Genomic DNA, 27,859 nt, shown 5'->3' with positions numbered 1-27,859 from the left:
CTCCACACCCACAGAGTGCTTGACCCAGCTTTGAGAACCACTTTGCCCAAAGCTCAGCTCTCTACCTGCGAACAGGTAAGGATGGCTTGGACCTCAGTTTTAAAGGCTGCCCTGATCTAGGATAATGCTGGGAAATGAAAGTGAAGGGTTCAGGGTGAAGGGTGAGGGGACACAAAGAAAAGGAAAAAGAGGAGAAAATTTTCCCACCACCCCACCTCCAACCTTCAAATCATTCATGTGGTGCCTGTTCCCTCTCTCTTACCGTAGAAGTCATCTTTCCAGGTCACCAAATGCAGGTTCTTCTGTTGGCCTGAGTTAACATACAGGAAGCCTTAGCCTGTATGACTTATCAAGTTCACCTAGACCCTAACTTCCATCTGGTTCCCACTTTGCAAAGTTCCCAGGGAGTGAAGTTTCCCGTTTCACAGCAGGTCCTGCCGTAGGGCCCATTGCTGGAATCTGTGGGAAGACACAGACTTCTGTGGGTTTGAGCTTTTTCTGCAGCAACTGTAGACGGTTGTTGAGATGGTGATTTGCAGTCAGGGATGATGGGACTAACTGGTGTGGATGGGGATGGAGTGTCCCACAGCTGGACACTAACTGGGCAGTTCAATGTAGCTAAACACCTGTTGGGAGATCACTTGACAGACTTCACATCATCTCAAAGGTGAAGATGGATATGTCAACCTTTCAGTAACCTACTTAACACTGGTGTCTCCAGCACCCCTCGTCTGAGTCACGGTCAGGCTAAGAACGTCACCACCTGCATTGGGTTTTGGGGAGAGTGGAGGAATGGAAAGATTCTCCATATTGGGGCTTTCCCACACCCCTGCTGTGGGTGGAGGAGAAGATCCGAGTCCCCAGAGCAGAGCGAGGACGAAGTGATTGGAAAGTCTCACATCCGTGGTTTGGTAGCACAAAGAAGGACAAGGGCTTGGACAACGTATCCTGGAAAGGACTAGTGACTCTGTCTACCACAGGTGTCCCTGGGACTTTCCAGCCAGTGCTGGGGTGGAAGGTTGGAGGCTTTCGACGTGAGTGTCCACACTCCAGACTCAGCAGTTGTTTGGTTTGAGTGGTTGGAGCTAAAGACATAACAAGATTTCCCTGTACTGTGGGCCATTGCTGGGACGAGTGGAAACTAGGTTTCCGATCTGGCCCCTACCGAGGATGTTATCAGAGAGAGCACGCTGAAGGTATGGCAGGAGGGGGCAGAAAGAAGTCCGACACGTGACATCTTCACAGGCACCCAGGGAGCTTAGAAGCTGGCTGCAACCACACTGCTGATGTGTCCCCATGATTCTCTGGATCCTCTGTATGTCAACTGGAATCCTGTGATTAAGACCCAGCACAGTGATTTTTCCACTCGTGATTTATGCTTCAGAGTTTAATACAGAAGGGAGAGGAAGCTAGTTCTCAGGGCATGTCATTACTCACAAGGTCCACTCCGAGCTACAGTAAGGGGGAAAGCAGACACTTATTTCCACTTGCATTGACAGCTATTCTGCTTCCCACTTAAGGGATAAAAGTCAAGTGGGGATCCCAGAACTCATAGTGGCCTGTGCCCTGCCCACATGCAGGCCTAAAGCACACACGAGGGCTTCAACGAAGGTTTGGGGCTGAAAATACAATTCAGTTGAAGGAGCTGAGGCCCAAGGAGGAGGAAGCTGTGTGTCATCTGTGAGAAAGGAAAAGTGGAGACAGTGGGTTTTTGTCTAGAGGTTAACATGCCCATGGCACACATCGGAGTACCCAGGTACAGGTGCTAGCTGAGGTCCCTGACTCCAGCTGGCTGCTAATGCAGACCGTGGGAAGTAGCAGCAGTAATGGCTCCAGTAACCGGGTCCCTATCTGCCATGGAGGAGAGCTGGATTGTGGTCCTGGCTCAGTTGTTACAGGCATCTGGGGGGTGAACCATAGATGGGAGAGGTGTCTGTCCACACACGAGATCTCTTGCTCTTTCTCTTGTGTTCTCTCTCTCTTTAACCCTCCTTCCTAGAGAAGAAGAGTGAAAGAGAGAAAGGGGGAGAAAATAAAAAGGAATACACTTTATGACCAAGGAAATGGGACTGAAGAATTGAATATATTAGTTCACCAAGTTAACTTGATGATCAAGAATTCTGCTCATTGTTCCTACGAACTGTCTGCAAGCCAGCCCACATGGGCTGCTATTTCTGTGTATTTATAGTTTATCTTAATGAAAAAGTTCGATGGCTCCCAACATAGAAAGCAGAGGATTACTTTGCTCTAAATGCACATTTTTCCTATTTGCTATGGGAGTTTACAAACCTCCCATAAAACTCATCCAAGTGAGGGGAGTGAAGGTGAGGAAGAGAGGAGAGGAGAATCAGAGGCTTTGGATGGTTGGTCCTGTTGGGGCATTTCCTCAGCTACATTCATCAGTGGGAGAGAGTTACGATGTCTTGCTTGTCTTGTCTTGTCTTGCTTTGTCTTGCTTGTTCATTTCAAGTACCATCCTTCTTCCTACACTAGACTCAACTGCTGCCCTAAGCCAGTGTGGAATTCCTCATTGCCATGCTGTCAGGGTCAATTTTACCCTGATGCACTTCCAAACTCAGGGACAGGGAAGAGGGTTAAGAACAGGACAAGCTGCTGCAGCAAGCAGTGCCTGTGCAGAGTGGGGACAGGCAGGCTGGCTGCAGGTGGTGTTTCTCCCGTCCGCGGATGGAAAGGGTGGCAATTTGGGATTCCCCAGAGCTGTTGACAGCGACGGCCATTGTGTGTCTCGATGGTGGATGCAGATCTGACGGTCACATCACGGAAACTCCATTTCCTTTCTCTCTCTCTCCTACTCTTGCTCTCAGTCCCCGTTCACAGCCACCATTTAGGGCAAAGGTACAAACAAGCAGAGGAGGAGAAAGGTCTGCTGACTGTCCCAGGAACAGGCCCAGCTGAGCTGAAGACTGGGCCGTGGAAGCAAAAAGGAGCAGGAGGAAGGTGGGCATTAAGGGAGAAGCAAGCATCGGGCTCAGGGTTCCTGAGTTTGAGCTCAGTTGAAAACCTCTAATATATTCATTATGACCCCAGATAACCTCTTCTCTCCTTCCCCCACTTTTCTCACTTTCTGTTCCCCCCTCCAATTCTTCGTACTCTCTCAAAAGGACAAAAGATGATAGATGATAGATAGATAGATAGATAGATAGATAGATAGATAGATAGATAGATATCGATAGACTTTTTTAAAAAAAATAATAATTGCTTGGGTAGAGATGAAGATGGATAAAGTTATGTCAGTTAGAGCAAAGAGGCAGAGAAGTTCAGTCTGTACTGGAAGCCAACAGGCAGCACCTGACTGAATCCCATTTATCTGGGCTGTCTCAACGTCTGGTTCAGAATCACCCCACACCAAGTCAGTGAAAGCTGAAGTCCATGGTAGCATGAAATGAAGGGAAAAAAATTTTTAATTTTTAAAAAAATTTTTAAATCAATTTTTTTAAAAATTGATTTTATATATTTGGAAGGCAGAGTGACAGAGGGAAAGAGAGATCGTCCATCTTCTGGTTCATTCCCCCAGATGATGGGACCAGCGAGGTATGGGCTAGGAGCCTAGGACTTCGTGCTGGTCTCCCTGGTGAATGGCAGGGACCCAAATACTTGGGCTGTTTTCTGTTACCTTCCTAGTTGCGTTAGCAGCAAGCAGGATGAGAAGTGGAGAAACTGGGACTGCCTGGCATTCCAGGCAGTAGCTTAACCCATTGTACAACAATGCCCATTCTTGAAAGTACATTAAAATATATATATTTTATATATATATATTTGTTTCATTTATTTGAAAAGCAGAGTGTGCAAGGCATCAAGCACTTGGACCTCTGCTTTTCCAGGCTGTTAGCAGGTTGCTGGATTAGAACTGGGGCAATTAGGCCACTAACAGATGCCCAAATGGGATTGTGGCAACGATTTAATGTGCTATGGCACAAAGCTGGCTTCAGAAAAATTTTAGATGAGAAGTAATTCTGAATGCAGCTAAACCATTTCCTAATTCTTATGGTAAAATTACATATAAATGCATTTCCTTTTACAGGTATTGTTTCTATAAATATCTCAAACTCAGCTAGAATTATTAAATTTAAATTCGTAAACTTACACAACCCCGAGTCCCATCAATTCATTTTCAAGATGGTGCGACTGATGCACAAAGAGAAAACTCAGTGTGACTTAGCAGAGCTGAAAGACCGTTTGATCACACATTCACTGCTGACGTGCTTGTCTGATCATCTTTGGCCACTCCCTCCAGATTTCCAGAGAGTTCAACTGTCCTTATCTCCCAGAGTTATAGCTTCCTCTTATTGGCACTAATGAGACACCCCATTTCTCCCTGCCTCCTAATGCTGGTCTCTGTAAAGTTTCCCAAACAGCATCCCCTTGAATGGTATCTACAGCAAACGTGTGGCAGCATTTCGGAAGACTCATTTGTTTGATTTCCCTAGCCCCATGCCTGGGGTACCACACTGTATAGCTTAGGATGCTCTTGCTCTTGTCTTTCAGACTTGAGAATACTATTGTTTTGTCAATTGAAGAAGTTCTTGCATTCTTGCTCAAATGCATGGAACATGGCTATCTTTCTTAGAAGGCAGTAGAACCTTCCACCTGTCTAGTGTTATTGCCATACTTGTAATAACCTTTTTTTTTTCTTTTTTGTTGAAACTGTTAAGCACTAAGGATATTGTCTTTATAATCATTTTTCTCTAGTTGTTACCACAAAGGAAAACACACACACACATATATATATGAACTTCAAAAGTTTTATGGAAATTTCACCTTGTTTTTGAATTCTAGTTTCCCACAAGCTTTCAGAAGTGCATTCATCAGACAGAGGTACAGACAACCAACATGAATAGCCAGTGAGATATGACTGCCATTCTTTATTACAGAAACTCGAATACCCAAACAAGTTGGAGAATAACCTCCCCTCTTTTCTCCAACTACCATCCCAAAACATCTTTATATGCTTAGTAAGTACATAGTCAGCACAAAATTTATTTTTTATAGCCTTGAAGCTGTTCTTACTATGTTTCTATGATAGCTCTATCAAACATTGGGGATGTCTAACCACATGTAATCACATGCAATCACCTAATCACATCCATTCATTTAGGGAACAAACATTTGTTAAGCAACTAGAGTGTAGTGGACTCTGTTGTAAGCATGAGAAACACAACCATGTGGGGCTGGCATTGTGGCACAGCAGGTCAGGCTACTGATTAAGATGGTTCCATGCAAGGGATTCATTAAGAGCAGGGGTGCAGGAGAGGAGGGGTGGAGAAGAGCCCGAGAAAATCTGGGGTGGAACTGGAAGTAAGCATTTCCAGGGAGTGGAGGTGAATTGGCCTGTGTAACTGGGATGTTTGGAAAGCTGTAGGATAGAAAGGGTTATAAAACAGATCATTATCACCAGGGACATGGAGACATTTGACCTGCCTCTGTCTTGGGGAGATTCTGGCACTATGCTGGCCTTTATGGGATTCAAGATTCAACTCTAAAATGACTTATAAAGAAGTTTGTGCTATTAGAAGCATCCATATTTTTTATTGGAAAGGCAGATTTACAGAGAAAAGGAGAAACAGAAAGATCTTTATCCACTGATCCACTCTCCAAATGGCTGCAATGGTTGGAGCTTAGCTGATCTGATACTAGGACCCAGGAGCTTCCTCCCGGTCTTCCATGCAGGCACAGGACCAAAGCCTTTGGGCTGTCCTCCACTGCTTTCCCAGACCACAAGCAGAGAGATGAGTGGGAAGTAGAGCAGCTGGGACACAAACAAGCCTCCTTATGGGATCCTGGTGCTTGAGAGGGGCGGATTAGCCAATTGAGTCATCATGCTGGGCCCAGAAGCATCCAATTTTAAGGCTGTGATATCATCAACAGAAGACCAGGGGAAGGATATTGGCTTTCCCGAACATGTGACATCAGCAGCAGAGTAAAATGGGGACTCAGATGTTTCTCTCTCCTCCATCCCACTCTGCTCTATCTTCCCTTTTTCTGCACCTTCTGCCTTCCTGTCTGCCTTTTGACCACTTCTTCCTCCTTACCACCAGAAATGATCTAAAGAGTTGCTGCGATTCAGCTAAGGTCCAACTCCTTTGGGAATTAAAGACAATAGCAGTTCATGACATTCCCCATCCTGAGCTGATGGGGACCAATCTGCTAAGTATTTTGGAGAACAAGACTAAAAAGGAAAAAGATGAAGGCTTTTTAGATCCCTAAGTTTTGTCCTCTCTATCACCACATGTGAAGGAAGGACAATAAGACGCCTCTGCTCCCCCCACCTGTGGTTTTCCCATGGCACAAAATACCTTCAATGATGTGATTACTGCAAAAAGGCACAATGGACAAGGGGTCAGGGGCTCAGAGCTCACAAGCAACGTCTCGCTGTGCAAGCTACTCTCTTCCCAAAGAGAAATGTGTATCTTGGACTGGAACTGAAGAAGAAGAATTTCGATCAGGGATAATGTAGAATTTCTCTCGATATGTTTTTCTGTAGCAAGCGAAGGTATCTAAAAACAATTTGATTGCTGTGATGTTCAGGATGTTCCTTTCGGAAATACTTTTTCTAGAGTCTAAATTATTACATGGCCCACTGGTGATTTTTAGTGTGGAAAGGACAGAAAAGTGCTGGAAATTGGCCTTTTTATTTTCTCTTACTCCAACAGTTAAAAGAGAAGTTCTGATGTAGTTTCTGGAAGCCTAAGGGAACAGAGAGTTAAGACAGAGTCTTGGTCCCATTTCTGCTTGTTCACCTAGAGGGATGTGAGCCTGGCAGCCAGGGAAGGGACCACAGGGCAGAGAACCAGCCACTGCGTGCACAGAAGCCCCCCCAGGGTGGGATCTAGACGATGGCCTCATCCATGCCCTCGTTCTTCCTTGCTGATGTGTGTCTAGTGCTGTCACTAAGAACCTTTGAGAAGAAATCAGAAGTGCTATGTGGGTAGCGTTAAATGAAATGCAAACACCTAGGATCAATAATTGCAGTCACCACCTGGGGACTCAACTCAGTTATAAGCCAAACCCAAGATGACGAATTGTCCCGCTAATGGCTTAAGACAGTGTTTCCTTAGTTTTTATTGTAGGATTTGCTTTCCTGGGAGAGATGCTGTGTGGACCCTCAACCTGTAAAACAGAAAATGAAGCAAGTTTTAAGACACAGAAACAAAACCCAGAATCACTGTAGCTGGACAAACGTCTGAATGCAAGACTTTCCTTAGAGAGGCTGTTGGAGCTTTCAGATGTGAAATTTTTTCATGTATCTTCACAGGAGAAAAGTCAAAGTGAATTTTGTATTGTAACTGTAAAATTATTCTCAGCCAAATGGGAGATTCTGGGAGACAGTATCCTCAAAGATTTAAACAAAAACAAAAATTATTTTCTGATAAAACGATTTCTACTCTAAAGAATAGGGATTCTTCAGATCAGAACAAGTTCTACAATGTTCCTTGTACCCTATAGTGGCAGATGTTTTCAAATTTAAAGAAGTGGGTTTTTTTTTTTTGGTTTTTTGTTTTGTTTTGTTTTCCCAAAACCACTCTGATTGTTAAGTTTTCTGGAGCATTTCAGTTTTAGGAAGTAATGGGAGACAGACCAGGCAATGACTTCTACTTCCCAAATGGGCAGAGGTCAAGTTCCTTGGTGCAGAGATGGGAACATGGGGGGTGGCAAGGGGAGTGTAACCTCGAGGGGAGGACTTCTGAGCAGAAGCTGAGGGGACTGTGTTTCCAGCCCCAGGTTGGCCCTAGAGTGGCAGGAGGCCCTGTTGTATGAGCCAGTACCATGGAGGCCTCGGTGCTGAGCCCCACATCCTGGGAGAAACGGCGAGCCTGGCTGCGGCAGAGCCGGAACTGGCAGACCCAGGTCCTGGAGGAGGAGGCTGCCGCAGCCCTGCAGGATGTCCCTGAGCTTGAGCCTGCCAGCTTGGATGATGTTTTCCAGGAAGGTAAGAGGTCCTTGAGCTTCACGCGGATTTCTGTGGTGTCTTATACTCAGGGGAAGTGTGACAGCAGGTACAGGCTTGCTTGTCAAAGTTGGACCCTTAGGGAGGCTCATTTTGACCTGTTTAAATGAGTTTGGGGGAAAGTGTACCATCATATAGAAACTAAATGACCTAAGAAGTAGAGCAGCAGAAAATTAGAAAAAAGAAAGGGATGTATTTTCACATCACCCTCAGGAGCTTCCATAGAACCCGCAGCTAGGGATTCTCTAAGAATGCCTTAAGATGTCTCCACCTTGACTATGTAACAAGACTTCACGCAAGTGGGATGCCTGGGCTGGCCTGCCACAGTTCTGCCACTAACAAGCTGTGTGACGTTGGAGGAGCCATTCATCTTTCAAAGACTAGATTGTCCAGCTGAAGTAGTAGCACCTTTCCCACTTGGTTCTCTGAGTTTCTTTGTAAAATAAGATTGCAGACATAATACTAGAACAGCGACTCAGAGAGAAATGAACCTATTTTCATTTGTTTGCAAGGAAACATGGTGTGGTTTTTTCTTTGTTTGTATTGTTTTGTTGAGAATCTATACCTGCTCCTAAAAGCTCTGGGAGGAGGAGGGGAGTGAGAAACATCTTGGGCATTTTTCAGGTTCCTGGAAGGAAGAGAAAAGGGAGAGAGAAAGAAAAAAAAAAAGAAGAAGACATGTCCACTATTTTAACATATAGGTGTAATCTTCTTGTATCTTAGAAAACAATGTCTATGGAGAAATTAGAAGACTCATGTCACACCCTTTGCAAGGGTAAACTTGCAGGAGGGGATGATTTGCAGGCAGGCATCTGGTTTCCTTCAGTTTCACAGCAATGGGATGTCTGACTTTTCCAGGGGATCCAATCAATAAGATTGAAGACTGGCTGCAGGATTGTGGGTAAGTGTTGGGCAGGCGCAGGGGCTGGATGTGGCTGATGGATGGCTATGCCAACAGGCACAGTGTTGGGAACACAGAAACAGGGACATGGGTTGGAAGTGGCCTGAGAAAGTGAGGCTGAAAAGGCAGCTGGAAGGGCATGTGGTTGGGATTTGGAGCCACTTGGCAATCTGGGCTGCGTATGAATCGATTGCAATTATCAGCTGGGATAAAGTTAGGCTGGAAATCTGGGACTCCGGGCTAGATCTGGCCTTAAGCTAGAAAGCATTGAAATCTGCATCTGTGGGGAACGCTGGGCTCAGTTCCAAAGCCCTGACCCACTGCTCTCCACTTCAGACTGGAGTATCGCATTGTGTTACAGAAGAGGAGTCAGAAACCTGGCCATTTTTACTCAAGAGCAACCCACTGAGGCCATCTGGACCACTGGGAGAGGTTAACATGCATGGCTGTACCGGGATCAGCAAGGGCCCAATCATTCAAAGCAGTGAAGAACTTGGGGCAGGCAGGCATTTTATGGCAATTTCTCTGCTCAGAAACACTGTACAAAACATGACCCCGCATGTCATCAACCTATACCACCTTAGCTCAGCTTTCCAGACACAGATGGAAAGCTTCTGACCTGTTTCAGCCTGAAATTCGGGTGATCGTGAATTCTCAGGATGTATAACTCCTGCCTGCTCCTCATTTTCCCTCCAGAAACAGCACACGCTTTATATAGCCTTTAATCTAAACTCATCCATTAGCTGACATAAATAAACCCATCCCTGTTTATTTGGTAGGAAATAAATAGCACTGAATAATCCAAGATTGCTTACTTCAACTCGACCCCTACAAGCCATGCCAGGAATGATATATGTTGTGTTTGTGTCTGTTGTATACATGTTGCCCCATTTTACTCACCGCTCAGTGACTTCAAAGTCAGTTAAGGAGTCTTCAAAATACTAGAGGTAACAGGACAATAAGAGGAATGTTTTCAGGATCAGATGAGAAACAGAGTGAGAACTGTCATGGAACTCAAAACACTCTGCCAGATATGGAGAGGGGAGTTGTCCAGTTAAAGCCATTATCCATGAGCAACTCTGCTCTTATCTATTTATATCAAAGATGATTAATTGTGCATTTGCTAACTGTCTGGTTGTCTGAACGGTCAGAGCAGTACCAAGTGGTTTAAAATATGCTCCTCAGCTTCAAACATCATACATTGTAGTGCAGACAAATGAATTCAAGGGAACACAAGATTATAACTTTTAGAAATACCACACTTGCTCTTTAAAGATAAATCCTGAACCAATGCATGATGGAGAAGGTTATGAATTGTTTCTGGGTGAGAAAGCTTCAAAATTTGAGCTTAATTCTTATGCTGCTACTGTGTGCCACAGCAGTTTAAGCTGCCACCTGTGACGCTAGCATCCCATCCATTTCTCATCCAGCTCTCTGCTAATGCACCTTGGAAAGTAGCAGAGGATGGCCCAAGTGTTTGTGCCCCTGCTGCCCATATGGGCGGCCTGGGTAGAACTCCTGGCTCATGGCTTCAGCCTGGCTCAGTTCCAGCCACTGGGGCCACTTGGGAAGTGAGTGAGTGGATGAAAGATGTTTTCCCTTTTTTCCTGTCACTCTGAAATCAAATAAACAAACAAAATCTCTAAAAAAAAAAATTAGAATTCTTCCCATCACAGGTCTATGATTTGCAAAGTCAAGACCAGAATAAAGAAGTTTCAGAGTTTCTTGTGCAGTTGAAATGAAATGATGAACGTATAAGTGCTTTATGCTCTGCAATCTGTGAGGTTACAAAGAAGGAGCTCGATACCAATTTACATTTTCAAAAAATATATTTACTTCCTAGCTCTTTTTGTATCAGAAAAATTATGCTAACAGATGAACAGCAAAACTCAAGGATAATGGTTACAGGAGGAGTGAAAGCGATGGAAAAAACTGAGAGCTTCCTGGAACTTTATCGTATTGTTAATAGTTTATTTCTTTTCGAAGCAAAAATGGCAAAATATTGATGTGTATGAAAAAAAATCACTGACAGGTGCATGGCGTCTGTTTGCTTTGCATTTGCTTTATTTTAGGAAAAACTTCAATAGTCAAACCTTGACAAGGCTCTAAGGAGACCTAGCGTGTTTACATTTGCCTGTGGAAAAAGAATTGTTAGATGCAAAAAACTTTTCCAGGTTTTGTTTCTATTTCTAAAACTCCTTGACAACTAGAGAGTATGTTTGTGTATATGAAGAAACCAAAAATGCTAAAAGATGATAATGATTAACATCAGTGAGGAAACACTTGACTGTAGATCATGGAGCATGAAGAGGACAAAGGAAAATGCAGAATGCATCCTGAGTCCCCTCAGTCTCAGACTCAGAGGCTGCCAAGTCCAGAGAGGATGGACAAGGAATCCACAGGCACTGGCTGGCCATCCACTCTGCTGCCAGGTGGTCTGGAAAGTTCCTTGCAAGTTTTGCTGTCACTGCCAAGAGGGAAAGAAGTTTCTTTTCTGAGAAGCAATTCAAGAAAATCTACCTACTTCTTGGGTAAATTTAGTGTCAGTATCTCCCAGTGCAATAGAATCTCATGGCACACCCACGGGGCTCATGCACATCTTCACAGTGATGCTGTTCCTGTTTGTTTGCTCCTCGTAGGCTCTCAGGGGGTTTTGTGGGACATTAATGTGAGACTCATGAGTCATCAGAGACAGCCTTGGAAATCCAAAAGTCATCTGTGTGAGCACCAATTTGATTCTCCACAGGCAAGCATTCATAGAAGCTGCTGGAGGAAGCTAAAAATAGCCATGCCCTTCTCCCAATGCAATCTCTCTCCTGCTGTTTATTTATGAATTGTGTGTGCAGGAAGAGCAGTATTTTGACTCTTCTATTTCAGACTTGAATGATGGTAAGAGACTTTGAACACAAAGGTGGAGACAGCCATCGGTGGATCTACTTCCTAGCCATTGATTTTTGTTTAATCCATTTATGTTAAGTTTACTTTTTATTTGTTTATTTTCACTTTATTTGAGAAACAGAGAGCTAGAAAGATAAAGAGAGAGGGCTTCCGTCTGCCATTTCACTCAACAAATGCCCACAACATCCAGGGCCTGGCCAGACTAAAGCGAAGAGCCAGACATTCCAGCTGGGCTCTGCACATGCAAGGCAGGGATGTAAGTACTTGACCGTCACCTGTTGACTCTCAAGGTGCACGTTAGCAGGAAACTGAAATCAAGAGGAGCTGGGACTTGGACCCTGACACAGTGACATGGAATGTGCGTATCTCATGTGGTGTTTTCACTGTGATACCATTCTTTTTTTAATGCATAGACATTGAGTTTTATGGCCCAAATGGCCCGTGCAAGGCCTGTGACTGGGTGATGATCATGAAGTTTAAAATAATCTTTCTCAGTGGGTTGGCATCAAAAGATCCAGGCTCATATCCTTCACGTACACATTGAAGTATTTACTGCTCCTAGGCTAAGCTGGGACTGGTCCCCATGAGATTATTTAGTGCTTACCAAGGCAAAACAAGAGAAAGGCAAGATGAGCCATGAACAACAACAATTTATAGCAGTGAGTTTTGCTCTGGACAAGCCAGGAATTTTAGCAGGAGTATTTTAATGTAAATTCTCCCAAAGTAAGCATGCATATCGGCAGCATTTCTCTTTTTAATATAAATTATATTGAAAAATGTACTTCCAAAAGATTAAGCAATCATTAGCATTGTAGCTTGATTGCTCTTCTCAAACAGAACACACCCTTGAAACCTGAAACAGCATCATTCATACTTTAAAAGCCCCATCCCATTCCCTTTCATTTACCACCTCTTTTCATTTACTACTCTTTTAATGTCATAGGCAAATTTTGGAATTTTAAAATTATATAAAATAGAACCATATTATATATATATATATGCAAACATTTTAAAAATAAAAAATCTGGAATATAAACAAGCATTTTGGATACTGGACATTCAACATACACCGTGTAGCTAAAATGCAAGCATACAATCCGATAGTAAACCATGATATTCTGAGTAGCCGACTATATTAGCTATACTTTTAGTAGTAATTATAAATATTCATATCTATTAATATCTTAGTTTGATGTGCAAGCATGTCTGTAGTATATTGCAACATTATATATTTGGATGAAAATCACACATTTGGGTATCTAGTAGTATTATTAGGTCCCTTTTTGTAATTAGCTTGAGTAGCATTACACATTTTATATCTTATCCATATTTGAAAAATGTATTTATTTGAGAGATAGAATGACAAGAGAGGAAAACAGAGACAGAGATTTTCATCTTCTGGTTCACTTCCCAAATGTCTGCAACAGCCCAGGGTCCAAAGACAGAAGCTCTGAAATTCATCCAAGTTTTCCATGTGGGTGCAAGGGCATAAGCATCCGGCCGTCCTCCACTCCTTTTCCAAGCTCACCGAGGGCTGAAGCCAAGTGAAAGCAGCTGAAACGCAAATAGAAGTTGGCATCACAATTAGTGGCTTAACATGCTGCACTAACACCCGCCCCTTCATAATGTATCTTTTTTTTTTAAGATTTATTTATTTATTGGAAAGTCAGATATACAGAGAGGAGGAGAGACAGAGAGGAAAATCCTCCGTCCGATGATTCACCCCTCAAGTGAGTGCAACGGCCCATGCTATGCCAATCCGAAGCCAGGATCCAGGAACTTCCTCCAGGTATCCCACACAGGTGCAGGGTCCCAAGGCTTTGGGCCGTCCTCTACTGTATCTTTTATTTTTAAGTTATTTATTTTTATTGGAAGGGCAGATTTAGAGAGATACGGAGATACAGAGAAAACGATCTTCCATCCATTGTTTCACTTCCCAAGTGGTCACACCTGCTGGAACTGAGCTGATCCGAAGCCAGGAGGCAGGAGCTTCTTCCAGGTCCTACGTGTGGGTACAGAGTCCCAAGGCTTTGGACATCCTCTATTTTCCCAGGCCATAAGCAGGGAGCTAGATGGGAAATGGAGCAGCTAGGACACAAACCAGTGCCCATATGGAATTTAGCCATTGAGCCATCATGCCAAGCTCTTTTATAAAATATTTTACGCTTCTTCTCTGTCTCTCCTCTCTGTATATCTGCCTTTCCAATAGAAAAATAATAAAAATAAATCTTTTTTAAAAAAATAAAATATTTTACGTACATTTTTATGAGGTCATATAAAAATTCAAATTTTGAAAAACATGATTTTTTTTTCAATCCTGAAAAGTCAGTTCTAGCAAAAGATGTCTATGTGAGGAATGATTTAATTTTTGAAATGCAAGCACAACTTGATTGGCAGCTGTTCAACTGCGAAACCTATTCCTATTGCTAAGCATTTCATGAAGTGGTGCGTCAACTGCCTGAGGCCATTGGGACCACTGGGAGAGGCTAACATGCATGGCTGTACCGGGATCAGCTCAGGCAGATGCACCCTTTGGCCTTGTCCCCTTTCTCTGCTCCAGCCTCCAAACGGAATTACACTCCCATCATGTGCCCTTTCTATCTCAAAAACTGTTAGGAACACAAACTCGACAAAGGTCACACCATATCAGTGCTTGAGGCACTTGGATGATGATGTCTGGAGATCAAAAACCTCTCAGTGTTGGAGAACACAGCAGTGGCAGCTTGGTACTGGCATGCAGTGTCATCATGCTGTTTCATGGACTGCTTCACACACCTGCTTTGGTTAGAGACCACCTCTTTGCCTGACTAAAATGGTGTTATTTCTCCCTAGCATTTGTACTTCTTTCTGCTGCTTCTTTTACTAGAGATGATACAATTTTGATAGGACTATATATCAAAATCTAAAATTATCTCTAACCAGGATGTAGTTTCTGTCATTTCCTGAAAGACATGATATGGCAAGAACATGATTCAGAGATGGGGGAAGGGTGGGGGTAGATAAGGCCTTCTCAATGTGACAGAGAAAACCTGGAGGCTTATATTTGTCATTTGGAAATTGTGGCACCTGCTTCTGTAATTTTTCCCCTGGTTTTGCCGCTACATTCTTTTTTATTTTCAGTTTTAAAGACTGAAGCATCACTGCTAAGCTGCCATGAGACAAATACAGTGAAGACAATAGCATCACTCCAGTTCTATCTCCCACTGTGACTTTGCCAGTCACAAAACCACTTCTAGTTTTCTCTAATAGAGAAGCAGATTAGATATTACTGAATCCCATTAGGAAATAATACACCACATGAGAGAGATTTGAGAAAAAGCTCATTTGAAAATGTAGTGACTTTATCCTATAAGATTATTTTTTGGTTTTAGCTCCTCTGAGGAAGGACTGTTGGAAGAAGCTGGACAGTTCATCAACAATGGTGAGTGCAGACTCTGCTCTCCTGTTGTTCTTCTAGCTGAATAATGCTACGGCCATGTTTGTGGGCGTGGTTACGCACATGTGCATGCATATGCATGCTGAAGAATGCTCCAGTGTGTTTAAACTGTCTGCAAAATTTCACTCTCCCTAAGACAAACCAAAAGGCTGACTCAGGGCTTACAAGCTTATTAACATGCAAAAGTTTTTAACTGCTTTGATTGTTCAGTGAAGAACCACTGCTCTGATGAGAAAATATGCCTGTGAAATGTTTATAAGTGTATGATTCACATCCCCGTGTGTTTGTTATTTGGCAAAAGCTTTTGTACCGGCGTATATATTACAGGAGGAGCAGGCTCTTGGAAGTGAGAGGAGGTGTGATTCTGAGTCAGAGCATGAATGCGGTTTCTGGGGTAGTTTTGAACAGCTGAAGCCACTTCTGTAAACATGTGGACACATTCAGTATGACTGTGTAACTGTGCAGGTGTGAGAACATGGGTAGATGTTCATGTGTGTGTGTGTGTGTGTGTGTGTGTGTGTGTGTGTGTGTGTGTTCCACTCTGATTTCCCATGACCTGGATCTGATTATTTAACAGGATGCTCCAGCTTTGAAGATGACTTGACTCTCGGGGCAGAGGGTGAGTGGTTCAGCTCTCAGAGACTGGGATCAAGGAAAAGGCTGTGCAGTGGATGCATTCAGGGGAGGAGAGAAAGGGAATGTTTCAGGGGGAATCATCCCCGGAGTATTATCTGTAGGGAAAGAACCACCTCATTATGATCTAACATAAAACACAGCAGGAGGGCCTGGTGCGATAGCATAACGGTTAAAGTCCTCGCCTTGAGCGCGCCGGGATCCTATATGGGCGCCGGTTCTTATCCCAGCAGCCCGATTCCCATCCAGCTCCCTACCTGTGGCCTGGGAAAGCCATCGAGGACGGCCCAAAGCTTTGGGACCCTGCACCCATGTGGGAGACCTGGAAGAAGCTCCTGGCTCCTGCTTCGGATTGGTTCAGCTCCAGCCATTGCGGCCGCTTGGGAAGTGAATCATCAGATGGATCTTCCTCTCTGTCTCTCCTCCTCTCTGTATATATGCCTTTCCAATAAAAATAAATAAATCTTTAAAACACACACACACACACACACACACACACACACACACACACACACACAGAGCAGGTGTCACATGTCCAGGAACCTTCCTCCCCAGTTTATCATGATTCCTCTGGTCTCTGAGAAACTAACATTACAAATCAGCACTGCATATGCAGCCCAGACAAGTCTGAGACTGTTTTTTCTGTACAAGGAGTCCAAAGAAGCCTTAGGACTGGGTCAAAGAGAGATCCTCCCCTGCAGGAGAATAAAGGCTGGAACAAAGGATGGAAACACTGGGCTGCCCGTGGGCATACGGAGGGGTAGAACCCCAGCTCAGGCAGCTGCCTGGCTCTCCTCCAGGCAGAAGGGCTCTTGCCCAGATGTCAGTCATGGATCACAAGCGCAGAGGCCCCAAGCCAGCTGTCCATTGCGCTATCTGTTCCGTGTCCACTGCTGTGTCTAATAAACCTGAGACCTCATTAAGAGAAGCACCCATGGGGTTAGGCTGTAGTAGCAGCCGAGGAAAGCAGAGGAGGTTGAGTTCTAAATTCAGAGGAGGCAATTCAGTGATTGTCATTTTCCCTACTAATTTGTATTTACTTTCTGTTCCTTGTGCAGCCACCCTGCTGGTCTCCAATGGCAAGTTCTCCAGGTAAGTGTCAGTCAGATTCAGCAGGCTGAATGGTCTCCTTCAGGTAACAGTGACCTGGGATAGATATCACATCAAGTAAATTGTATTACAATCATGTTCATGTCCTTTGATTACTTCCCAGTTCAGTTTGTATGAGTGAAACAGTCATTTTTCCATTCAACTGTTATTTATAGGCATTCTCTAGAGTCACATTAAAGTAGGGTCATTTTGCTTTTTAATTGTTAAACTTCTCATCTGAGGGGAAAAATGAACAAGGTACTAAAGATTCATAATAGAGAATGAATTTTTTCCACCTGCAATGAGGGCACAGGCTGTTTCCACTGTAGGTGGTACAGAGGTCCCTAGCAAGGAACCCCTTGAAACCAGGGTTTACAATGCCAACAAGAAGACTTGTATGACATCAATTGTGATCTTTCTAGGAGATTCCTCCAGCCACCTAGGCCATGCCAGCTACATGATCTTGGCTGTAGTTTGGCTTCCAGCAGCATGACTGGTGGGACCAACAAGACTAGTTCAAGGTAGGTACACATTTGGAAGCTATGGGAGATTAGAAATGAGTGCAAGGGAAAGGGGAAATGGAACCAACACCTATTGCCCATTTGTCCTGGGACATATTACCAAAATCTTTATGGACACTTAAGTAATATGATCAATTTGCTTCAAGAATTCTGTGTGGGCAAGGAGTGGATATTTGGCATAGCAGTTTTGAGTTCAGGCTCTTTTGCCTTCCATCTAGCTTCCTATGAATGTGTACACTGGGAAGAAGCAGATGTCTCAAGTACTAGGGTCCTTGCCACCCACCTGGGAGACCTGGATTGAGGCCCATGCTCCTGGCTTCAGACACATAAGGACTGAACCAGTGGATGAAAATTCTATTTGTCTGTATCTCCATGTGTGTCTCGTTTTACATAAGATCAGTTGGAAACATTTAACATTTGTTCATTGTGGTACAGTGGGTTAAGGTCCTATGTCAAAGTGCCAGGGATCAAGTCGCATCTCCACTTCCAATCCAGCTTCCTGCTAATATGCCCTTTGGGGGGCAGCAAGTGGTGGTTCAAGTCCCTGCTACCCACGTGGGAGACCCAGGTTAAGATCCAGGGTTTTGGATTCAGCCTGGCCTAGCCCCAGTCATTGTCAGCGTTTGGGATGCCAGTCAGCAAGTGGAGCCTTTCTTTCTCTTTCTGTCTCTCTCTTGAGAAGGAATACATTAGAGAGTTTAAAGTATAAGAAGGGCTGGGGAGCACAGAGCTAAGTGTAATATGAGACTTCAAAGCTGGATATAGTATGAGGCTCTTGTAGCTCAGGAGCGGGAACTACTGGTTCCATCTCCATTCCTGAAATCATGTGGGTGCTCAATAAACAACACACCAACTGACTAATTTATTGACCGAGAGAAGCAATACAGTATTAACGTATTTGGACAATCTCCTTTCTTCTATGCAGGCCAGGCAGTGATTGTAGGGAATTTTAAAAGATGAAGCAAAGAGCTTGGCTTCCCTTTCCCCAGGGAGCTCAACAATCCCACAGAGTGAACAAAATGGTCCACAGCAAGATGAAAAGTGTGTAATGAAAAGCATCAGGACTTTGGAGACAAAACCTGCATTTGCGATCTGGTTCTGAGACTTGTTTCCCGAATATTTGCACTGATTGGTCCTCACTAACCCTCAGCTCAAGTCACACCCCCTTTCAATTGAAATGGGAATGTCTGCAGCTGGGATCAAGGCAGTCCTAGTCTGCAGCCATACATGAGAACCACCGGCCCACCTTGTGTGCACACGTGGGTCATCTTGGGAGAGAGTATGAGCATTTGATTCACAAGCTTAACAGCAGCTCCGGAGATGCCAACTGTCAACATCAATTACCAAAAACAGTCCGTACTGGGGCAAAAATGCCCAGCATCCTCTCTGATGAGAGTGACAATGACTATTTAAAGTCTGAAGTGATTGACAGTTCCTCTTAGCCCCACTGATAGAAATGCAGTTATTAAGCACTGGTGCCACCAAGCTTAGTGGCACTCAGATTTGGAAGTGGATGCAGGTTTGCACCAGAGTGACATGGAGGGAGAGAGGGAACAGAATGGGACAGGAAGATCTAGCTGTGACATAGGGCTTCTGTTCAAAAAAAAAAAAAAAACAGTATACAAATGGAGTATATTTCCCCAAATCAGGTTTTGAGTACATCTATTGATTAATTTTATACAGAGGGTGAGAACAAAATGAGTTTTGCGTTCCTCACAAACTTGTTGCTCAGTTGTCCCACATGCAACCACCAGGGCAAGCAGCATGGCCAACTGGCCAAAGGTAGATGTGCCACATGCAAGGGAGGATTGGCTAATTAGTAACACAGCCACCAAATGTCTGCGTCTACACTTTTTATTTTCCATCACATGACATGTTTTTAAGATTCTCTAGATGGCTCTGGTCTCACCATTTTTCACTCTTTACCTGAACTCCATCTTTTGCAGTATCTCAGAGATTCTGGACAAGGTACAAGAAGATGCAGAAGATGTCCTCTTCAGCCTGGGCTTCGGCCAAGAGGACCACAAAGACACTTCTCGGATCCCCGCACGATTTTTCACTACTCCCTCGCAGGCCAGGGGTATTGATTTCCAGCTGTTCCTGAAGGCACAGGTGCGGAGGATTGAGATGGAGGATCCGTGCCTCATGCTGGCCAGTGAGTGTCACTACAGACCTGCATTCCACTTCCTCTGCCTCCTGTCTTTCCTAACAGGGTTCACCGGCCCCAGCTTTCCTGACTCTTTGTCTCTGGTATCTGTGTCCCTTATGCCATCTTCAGTGAAAATGGAGGACCGTGATCTCTGTTTCTTTCTCTTCAAGGGACCTCAGATCACAGTTGTTTCCATAAAGACTTCACTCCATTGGCTGAATTAAATCAGCACTGCTGTCTTTGAATCTTCTTCACACTTTCTGTTTCCCAAAGGGAGTGTCTACTTGATGTGGGAAGTTAAGAAGTCAAAAAAACAAACAAACAAAAAAAGGAATGTTAAGCATCACAAATCTTAATGGAGCAAACACTAATGGGGAAATCGGCAGCTCTCTGACTTTTACGTTGGGGAAGGCTTTTGAAGAGAGATATCTAAGATATACTGTGTTTGTGACCCCCCAGACTCACCATCTTCCACCCTTATATCCAGGCAGGTTTAAGCAGGTGCAAACTCTGGCTGCCACTGCTGATGCCTTCTTCTGTCTCTACTCCTATGTGTCTAAGACACCTGTTCAAAAGTTCACACCATCCCACATGTTCTGGAATTGCAACCCATCTGATGTGCCCTCAATCAGGACCCCAGAGCCTGAACCCCACTCACCCAGAGACCGCCTCCGGAAAGCCATCTCCAAAATGTGCCTGTATACAGGTTCCCGGGATCGGCTGTCATCCTCTTACACCCCTTCCAAAAGGAACAGTTTGGACCAAGTGGTATGGGAAGTGATGGACAGAGTGAGAGGAGAGAAGCTGGTCCTCCAAGAGGGCTCTGGGTTTGAGCAAGACTCACCAGGGGTTCTGTATACCTGACAGGGAGCACAGGGCTTTCCCTGCCTTCCTCTCCATGTACTGCCTGCCTTAAAGAGGACACACAGCAGGCAGCACTCACCGTGATTTCACCACCGCAAATTCTGGATCCTAACTGCAAGGCACCCTGTTGTACGCACTGTCTGCCCAGAGATAATCCACTGTGGAATACAAATCCAGCACAGGTGCAGAGAGAACTGTGGGAACTGGAGGCCACCACCAAGGAAGCCCATTCAGCTAAGGATGAGACTTTCTGGGGAAAAAAGAACAGAGCAAGAAAGAGCCTATTTCAGAAGCAACCCCTGGACAAGAAGGCCAAGTCATTGGACCTGCCCATCAACCAGCAGAAGTGGAAGCCAAGCCCAGACAGATCAGAACTGCACCAATGTCGAATCCACCAGCTGCAGGACTTGGGGAAGGTGAGTGAGTTGGAGTTATGGGGAAGGCTGGTGGAAAAAGGCTCTGGAACATTGCCTAGCAAATGAAGAAGTAGGGAATCTTAAAAAAACAGATCCAGGCTTGGCATGCATGTGTGTTTGTGTGTGTGTGTGTGTGTGTGTGAGAGAGAGAGAGAGAGAAATTAATTTGGTTTTTCTTTTTGTCAAGGTGATCTGGTTTGCAGGAATTTTTAAAATTTCTTATTGATTATGGATTTGTTTCATTTATTTGAAACAGATAACAGAAAAAGAAAGAGAATCTTGCATGCACTAATTAACTCCCTAAAAACTTACAACATCTGGTTTGGCACAATGGTTCAATTAGCTAAGTCCTCCCCTTGAAAGAGCTGGGATCCCATATGGACACTGGTTTGTGTCCCAGCTGCTCCACTTCCCATACATATAGCTACTTGTGCCCTGAGAAAGCAGTAGAGCATGGGTTCAAAGCCTTGAAACTCTGCTTCCATGTGGAATATCTGGAGGAGTTTCTGGGCTCCTGGTTTTGGATCGACTCAGCTCCAGGCATTGAGGCCCTTGGGGAAATGAACCAGCAAATTAAATATCTTTCTCTCTGTTCTCCTTCTCTCTGTAAATCTGCCTTTCCAATAAAAAATAAGTAATTCTTTAAAAAAAAAAAAAGGAGGGGGAGGCACAGTAGCCTAGTCCTTGTTTACACATGCTGGGATCACATATGGGTGCCAGTTCACGACCGGCAACCCCACTTCCCATCCAGCTCCCTGCTTGTGGCCTGGGAAAGCAGTCAAGGATAGTCCAAGACCTTACCCCATGCACCCATGTGAGAGACCTGAAAGAGGCTCCGGGCTCCTAGCTTCAGATTGGCTCAGCTCTGGCCATTGCAACCACTTGGGGAATGAATCAGCAGATGGAAGATCTTCCTCTCTGTCTCTACTCCTCTCTGTATATCTGACTTTGCAATAAAAATAAATAAATCTTTTTTAAAAAATTGTTATATTAAAAAAAAACTTACAACATCTAGAGCTGAGCCAAGCTGAGACCAGTAGCTCAGTGCTTCATCCAGCTGTCGCATGTGGATGGGAAGGGCCCAAGTACTTGAACCATCGTCTACTGCCTCCCTGGATGCCCATCAGGAGGAGGCTAGGTTGCTAGTGGTAAAGCATAGACTTGACGACTTGACTGAGCTCTCCAATAGAGGACTCCCAAGTGCTGACTTAGCACGTTACACCACAGCACCTGCACAGCTTCTGTGATTCTTATCTGATCTGATCTCACCAAACATACTTGTCATCTTGCAGACACCTTCATAACAGTCTGCATAGAGGTTAGACCACAAAACCAAAATGCTATTGCCTAAAACATGTTCTCTTCTACTTTGACAAATACGTTATGATAAAGACTGAGAAGGACAAGTTCCCATCCAGAATTCTCTGACTCTTAGGACTTCTGTGCCAGAACATGGCAGTGTGAACACAGCCAATTCCCAGCCCTGGCTGGCATCTTGTGTTTTCATGCCTAGATATCTCCTTTGCATTAATGGACCTTCTACATACATATGTGCCCCCCCCCCAGGCCACACATCCAAAAGCCACAACCCCACACCCATAAATAGCCATTAAGTGGTCATCAGTCAGGGGAACAGTTATAAACAGTCATACCGTGAAAGACCAAACAGACATGACACAAAACTAGTATGGGTCCCTACAACCATGTCAGTGCTTGTGGATCAGCAGATCTGGGGGTTCTGGGTGATCAGGGCGTGTTCCTCAAGGACTGGCAGTAGGTTTCAGATGGGCATATCCTGTGAGATCACCAATTCTCCACCTTATGGACTTGCTAAACCTCAATACTCCTCGGGTGTTAAGTTCACAAGTGGTACTGCCACCAAGTGTGGGAACCCTTGGGAAAGTTCTTAAATAGTCACAAGGGGAAAGCTGTGACTATTTGAATCTCACTTGCATGTTTTTCACCTCTAATGAACTTACAGCTGCACCTTCAACTTCTGCTTCCTCACTGCTGGGTCCACGGCATACCTAGAAGCCCACGTCTCAGCCTCCTTCCCCTAAACTTACCTGCCACCCTGCACCTTTCCTGCTAACCTCCCTCCTTGATTCTGATGCATCTGCTGCAATGTGGGTTACAGATGCAAAGCAACAGTGAGGAAGAGGAGAGCCCTTGGTCTGGCAGATCCAAGCAGCCTGACTTCTACCATATTTGTGCTAGTGAAGTAAGTGCTTTGCTTCTCGAGCACTGCTTGTCGCAATTGGCTGTATATTGTAGTCTCCAGGGAAACATTCTAAAAATACTGATGATGAAGACTCTCACATCCTGCAATTCTGATTTCATTGTATGGCGTACAAACCAGGAGATGACTTTTTAAAGGTTTTCGGGCAATGCATTTATGGCTAGAAAATTGAAGAATGTTTTTAAAAATTTATGGAAAATGGAATGAAAAGATTTTTTGCATAAAAAAATAAGGGAAATCCAAGTATGCTTTTTAAAAAAGATTTATTTTATTTTTATTGATAAGGCAGATACACAGAGAGGAGGAGAGACTGAGAGGAAGATCTTCCGTCCGATGATTCATTCCCCAAGTGAGCACAGCAGCTGGTGCTGTGCCAATCCGAAGTCAGGAGGCAGGAGTTTCTCCTGGGTTTCCACACAGGTACAAGATCCCAAGGCTTTGGACCATCCTCCACTGCTTTCCCAGGCCACAGGCAGGGAGCTGGATGGGAAGTGGGGCTGCCGGGATTAGAACTGGCGCCCATATGGGATCCTGGTACGTTCAAGGCAAGGACTTTAACAGCTTTGCTATCATGCTGGGCCCAAATAAACTTTTGAGAGGCCCTCATATGCACACATTTCAAGCATTTTTGCACTCAAACGTACCTATTAACTCCATTGTCCATGAACATTTGGAAGTATACTTGTATTCTAGTTGGTGACTCAGGTTTCATCATGTGTCAAAAATACCTTGAGAGCTTGTTAACCTGCAAGTCCCAGGGCTAGTGCTGTAATGTTAAGTTACATCCTGCAACACTGGCCTCCCTGGGAAAAGGGTAGATGTTGCCAAGTATTTGCCCACATGGGAGACTGTATGAAGCTCCTGCCACCTGGCTTTGGCCTAGCACTGAACACCGCACTAAACTAAGGAGTGAATCAGTGATAGAGGCCATTCCTCTGTGTGTGTGTGTGTCTCTCTCTCTAACTCTGCCTTCCAAACAGATAAACCTTGTTTTTTTAAACGCAAATACTAAGACCCCAATTCTTGAGGAATTATAATTGAATGTTTATGAACAAGACTCAGGAATCTGCATTTCTGATACGTTCCCAGGTGATGCTGGTCTGGTGACCACTCCGAGAACTGTAGTTCTGAAGGGAATTCCATGGAACCTTAACATCCAAAGTGTACTCTATGGAACTGCAGCAGCATTAGCCCCACATGGGATCTTGTTTGAAGTTCAGAGTCTCAGCCCCCCACCCCAGAGCTAATGAATCATAACTTTATCAAGATCCTTAGTTTAAGGACTGGCATTCTGGCACAGTGAGTTAACATAGCACTGGTTCCATTACAGAGCACTGGCTCCAGTTCTGAAAGTGGTTTAACTTCCCAACCAGCTTCTTGCTAATGTGCCTGACAAAGTAGTGGAAGATGGCCCAAATATTTGGACTCACACCACCTGTTCAAGAAGTCCTGGATGGATCCCTGCCTCCTGGTTTCACCTTGCCCCTGCTCTGTGTTGTGGGGAGTAAAACAGTGGATAAAATCTCTGTCTCTCCCTCTCTCTCTCTCTCTCTGTCTCTCTCTCTCTGCTCTGCCTTTTAAAATCAATTAGTATTAAGAGTGAGGGGAGAGAGAGAGATCATTAAGTTGGGTAGTTTATCAATGTCTAACAACAGATAGTGTCCACTCACAGCAACCAATAACCCAGCATCCACTTCCAGCTATGTTCTAGTCAATCCACACCAAAGAACTGAGGGCAGACTCCTTGCAGTATGTCATGGCTCTGCTCATTGAGACTTGGAGGTATTTTTTTTTTCCTCTGCAACTGGAGTCAATGAATATAGATCTCCCACCCCTGTGGATAAGCAACCCTCTTGTGACTAGTTATTGTAGCCACAACCTTCTTCCAGCTACAAGTTTTTCATTACTACCTCTTCTAGAGAGCCTTTATACTTTTCAGAAATTTGCCCAGAAATTTATTATTTAAACTAAGTGGAAGATAATCTCCTATCATATTTTACCACCTATCCATTATGGTCACAACAATAATGGAATTGGGGACAGTATGAGGTTTTTTATTTTCCAAAAAAATAGTAATAATTAAAATCTTCCTTGAATTTAATCCATACATATTACTTAGATGTCCTTCTGTTTTGTTTGCTGTCACAATACTTATCCCACTTTCTATCCTAAGACTTTTTAAAATTAATACTCCAAAATTTCTAATTATTTACCCAGATTCACAAAGATTGTTATGGCTTTAACTATTTTAATTCTAGTTCTCTGTGGTTTTCAGGTTTTTTCATCACTCTTTTGACCATCCTACCCATTATTTTCATCTCCAGGTGTATGGCTGTGTGGACACTAGTCACTCCTTACCTGTGGGGGATTTATTCCAAAACCCCAAATGGATGCCTAAAGCCACGGATAGTCCCAAACCAGATAATACCAAACCCTGTGGGTGACCTGAACACAAGCACTGCTGCTATCAAGAGCGGTTGATCCTATAACTGAAACAGCTACAGGGTGACTAACAGGTGTCAGTATACACAGAGAGGATACTTTGAATAAAACGATGATTCATGTCCTGGGTATAAGAGTTCATCAAACTGCATACACCAGAAAACGATTTGAAATGCATGAACTGTTTATTTCTGAAATTTTTCATTCGTTATTTTTGGACTGTGGTTGACCACAGGAACTGAAACGATGGAAAGTGAAACTGCAGGTAAGAGGGGACGACGAGACACTCTCAGGGAAGGTGACTCTCAGAGATCAGCACCACCTCTGCGACAACGAGAATGGTTAGGACAGCTGGCTCTCCTGATGTTGTCACCACCCAGTCATTCACATGTGTCAAGTCAAACAAACTGAAAAACCAGCAGCTCTTCTGTGGCCCTTGGAAGAGATTGGGGGGTCACAGAAAAAAAAAATCACTGTGTCAAACTCCAGAGACTGACAGGCAAGCTCTGAGGTATGTGTCTTCCCAGAGAAGAAACTCCCAGACAGGAACCAGGACTGGGGGATAACAACCCAGGCTACAGCTAAGGCGCTGCAGGGCATCAAGGTGGATGCATGTGAGAGAAATTCTGGGAGAGCCTAGGCATCAGGGCCCCTGCCACTTCTGGCTTAAATTTTACCTCCAGAAGCTTGACCAAGTTCTCATAGCAACTACCGACCAACCTCACCTCATGCTCTGGATGAGAAAGGAGAGAAGGAACTCTTCTGAAAGGCACCGAAGTTCAGCAAGACCCTTGGCCTCACGACGCCCAGTTCCCAGAGCCTCACTTGCTGGGCTTTAACCAAAGACCAACTTAGCTGGGGGAAGGGAAGCACTCAACTCCAGGCACTCCAGCCATCCTGTCCCACCTCAGGGAAGAGACCGCTGAGATGCCCCTGTGGGGTCCACAGTCCCGGGAGACAGAACCATTGATGACTGAGGGTCGTGGAACACAGTCCCCTACAGCTTACCACCATATCCCTGAAAGTCTCTTTGCCGAAGTTCCTTTTAGCAGGAACATCACTTCAGGGTCTCAAACAACAAAAATGACAGGCTGCTTTCTAAAAGTGAAAAGACACAGGTTGGAGAGGGAGAGTATGCACCCAAGGGAGGCTCTGCTATGACAGTGACATTGGCATTGTCAGAGTGATAGTTAAGACAACAGTGATGAACACGCCAGCATGCAATAGTTGGAAAGTTGGCGCCTCTCCAAATTCATGGGATGGCACCAAACCCTCAAGGTCATGGTTTTAAGAGATGGGCTTTAAAGGGAGCTCCACTTTCATGAATGGGATTGGGATCTTTGTCAAAGAAGCCTGAGGGAGCCCCCTGCCCTATGTAAGGAGAAAGAAGACTTTCTCTAGAGCACAGAGAGCCCTCCCCTGGCACCCTGTCTGCCAGCACCTTGACCTTAGCCGGCCTCCATGACCAGAAGTGAATTTCTGTTGTTTATAAATTGCCCGCCATAAGGCACTTTGTTATAACTGTTGGGAAGACTGAGACTGAAGGGCTCTGGTGGATAAAGAAGACTGTGGACTAGAACAAACAGAACAAACAAGCCACGTAAGTAGAAAAAAGGAAATCCTAATAGTAAAATAAAAACCAGAAGTCAAAAAGAGAAATGAAAAATGCCTTTGATGGGCCATTAAGGCCTGAACATGGCTGAGGAAAGAATCTCTGAGTTTGGGCATCTATAAATAGAAACTACAGACATTGCGAAGCAAAAAAAAAAAAAAAAAAGACTGAAATCAAACTGAATATCCAAGAAATGCCGCAAACTGTAACCCTGGAAATACCAGAAGATGAAGTAAAACGGGAACAAAGGAAGTATTTGCATCAATAATAGTCCCAGAGAATTCCCTCCAATTAAAGTCAGACACCAGAACCCAGATCTGGGAAGCTCAGAAAACACTAAGCATGGAAAATAGAAAAACAAAAAACCCACCACACCTGTACATGTCAAACTACATAGAATCAAAAGACTGAAGAAAAATCTTTAAAAAGTACCTTCTCTGAAGAGGGCTAGAAGTAAGCACCACCGCATATTTCTTCTTATAAGACATGCAAGAGAGCAGAGGAAACCTTCAAAGCATGGGGAGTGAAAAGTTTCCCAACCACAATTCTGAGCCCTGTGAAATTATCCCTTCAAGTTAAGGAAGAAAGGAGATTTTCTCAGGCAAACAGAAATTTTAGAAAGTTGTTGCCATTACGCCTCCCTTTCAACGCACATTAAAAGGAATTCTTTAGCAAAAGAGAAATTGATAAAGT

The 27,859-nt window shown here is 44.2% G+C and overlaps 1 protein-coding gene across 1 annotated transcript; it reads left to right on the top strand.

Annotated features, from left to right (window-relative positions):
• TESPA1 (thymocyte expressed, positive selection associated 1) lies at positions 1-27,398 on the top strand. Its single transcript, XM_040980101.1, is given in 12 exon segments — positions 1-75; positions 7,735-7,948; positions 8,825-8,867; positions 15,137-15,190; positions 15,685-15,692; positions 15,779-15,820; positions 16,893-16,926; positions 17,346-17,444; positions 19,391-19,599; positions 20,081-20,451; positions 20,454-20,873; positions 25,437-27,398. Coding segments are annotated over 11 exon segments (1,563 nt in total). The 5' UTR covers positions 1-75; positions 7,735-7,785; the 3' UTR covers positions 25,557-27,398.
• The last annotated feature ends 461 nt before the right edge of the window (positions 27,399-27,859 follow it).

Source organism: Ochotona curzoniae, unplaced genomic scaffold (assembly GCF_017591425.1).
Source record: "Ochotona curzoniae isolate NIBS_2020 unplaced genomic scaffold, NIBS_Ocur_1.0 contig_1014, whole genome shotgun sequence".
Taxonomy (NCBI): domain Eukaryota; kingdom Metazoa; phylum Chordata; class Mammalia; order Lagomorpha; family Ochotonidae; genus Ochotona; species Ochotona curzoniae.
Note: the sequence above shows the minus strand (reverse complement) of the source record. Positions and strands in the feature narration are given on the sequence as shown.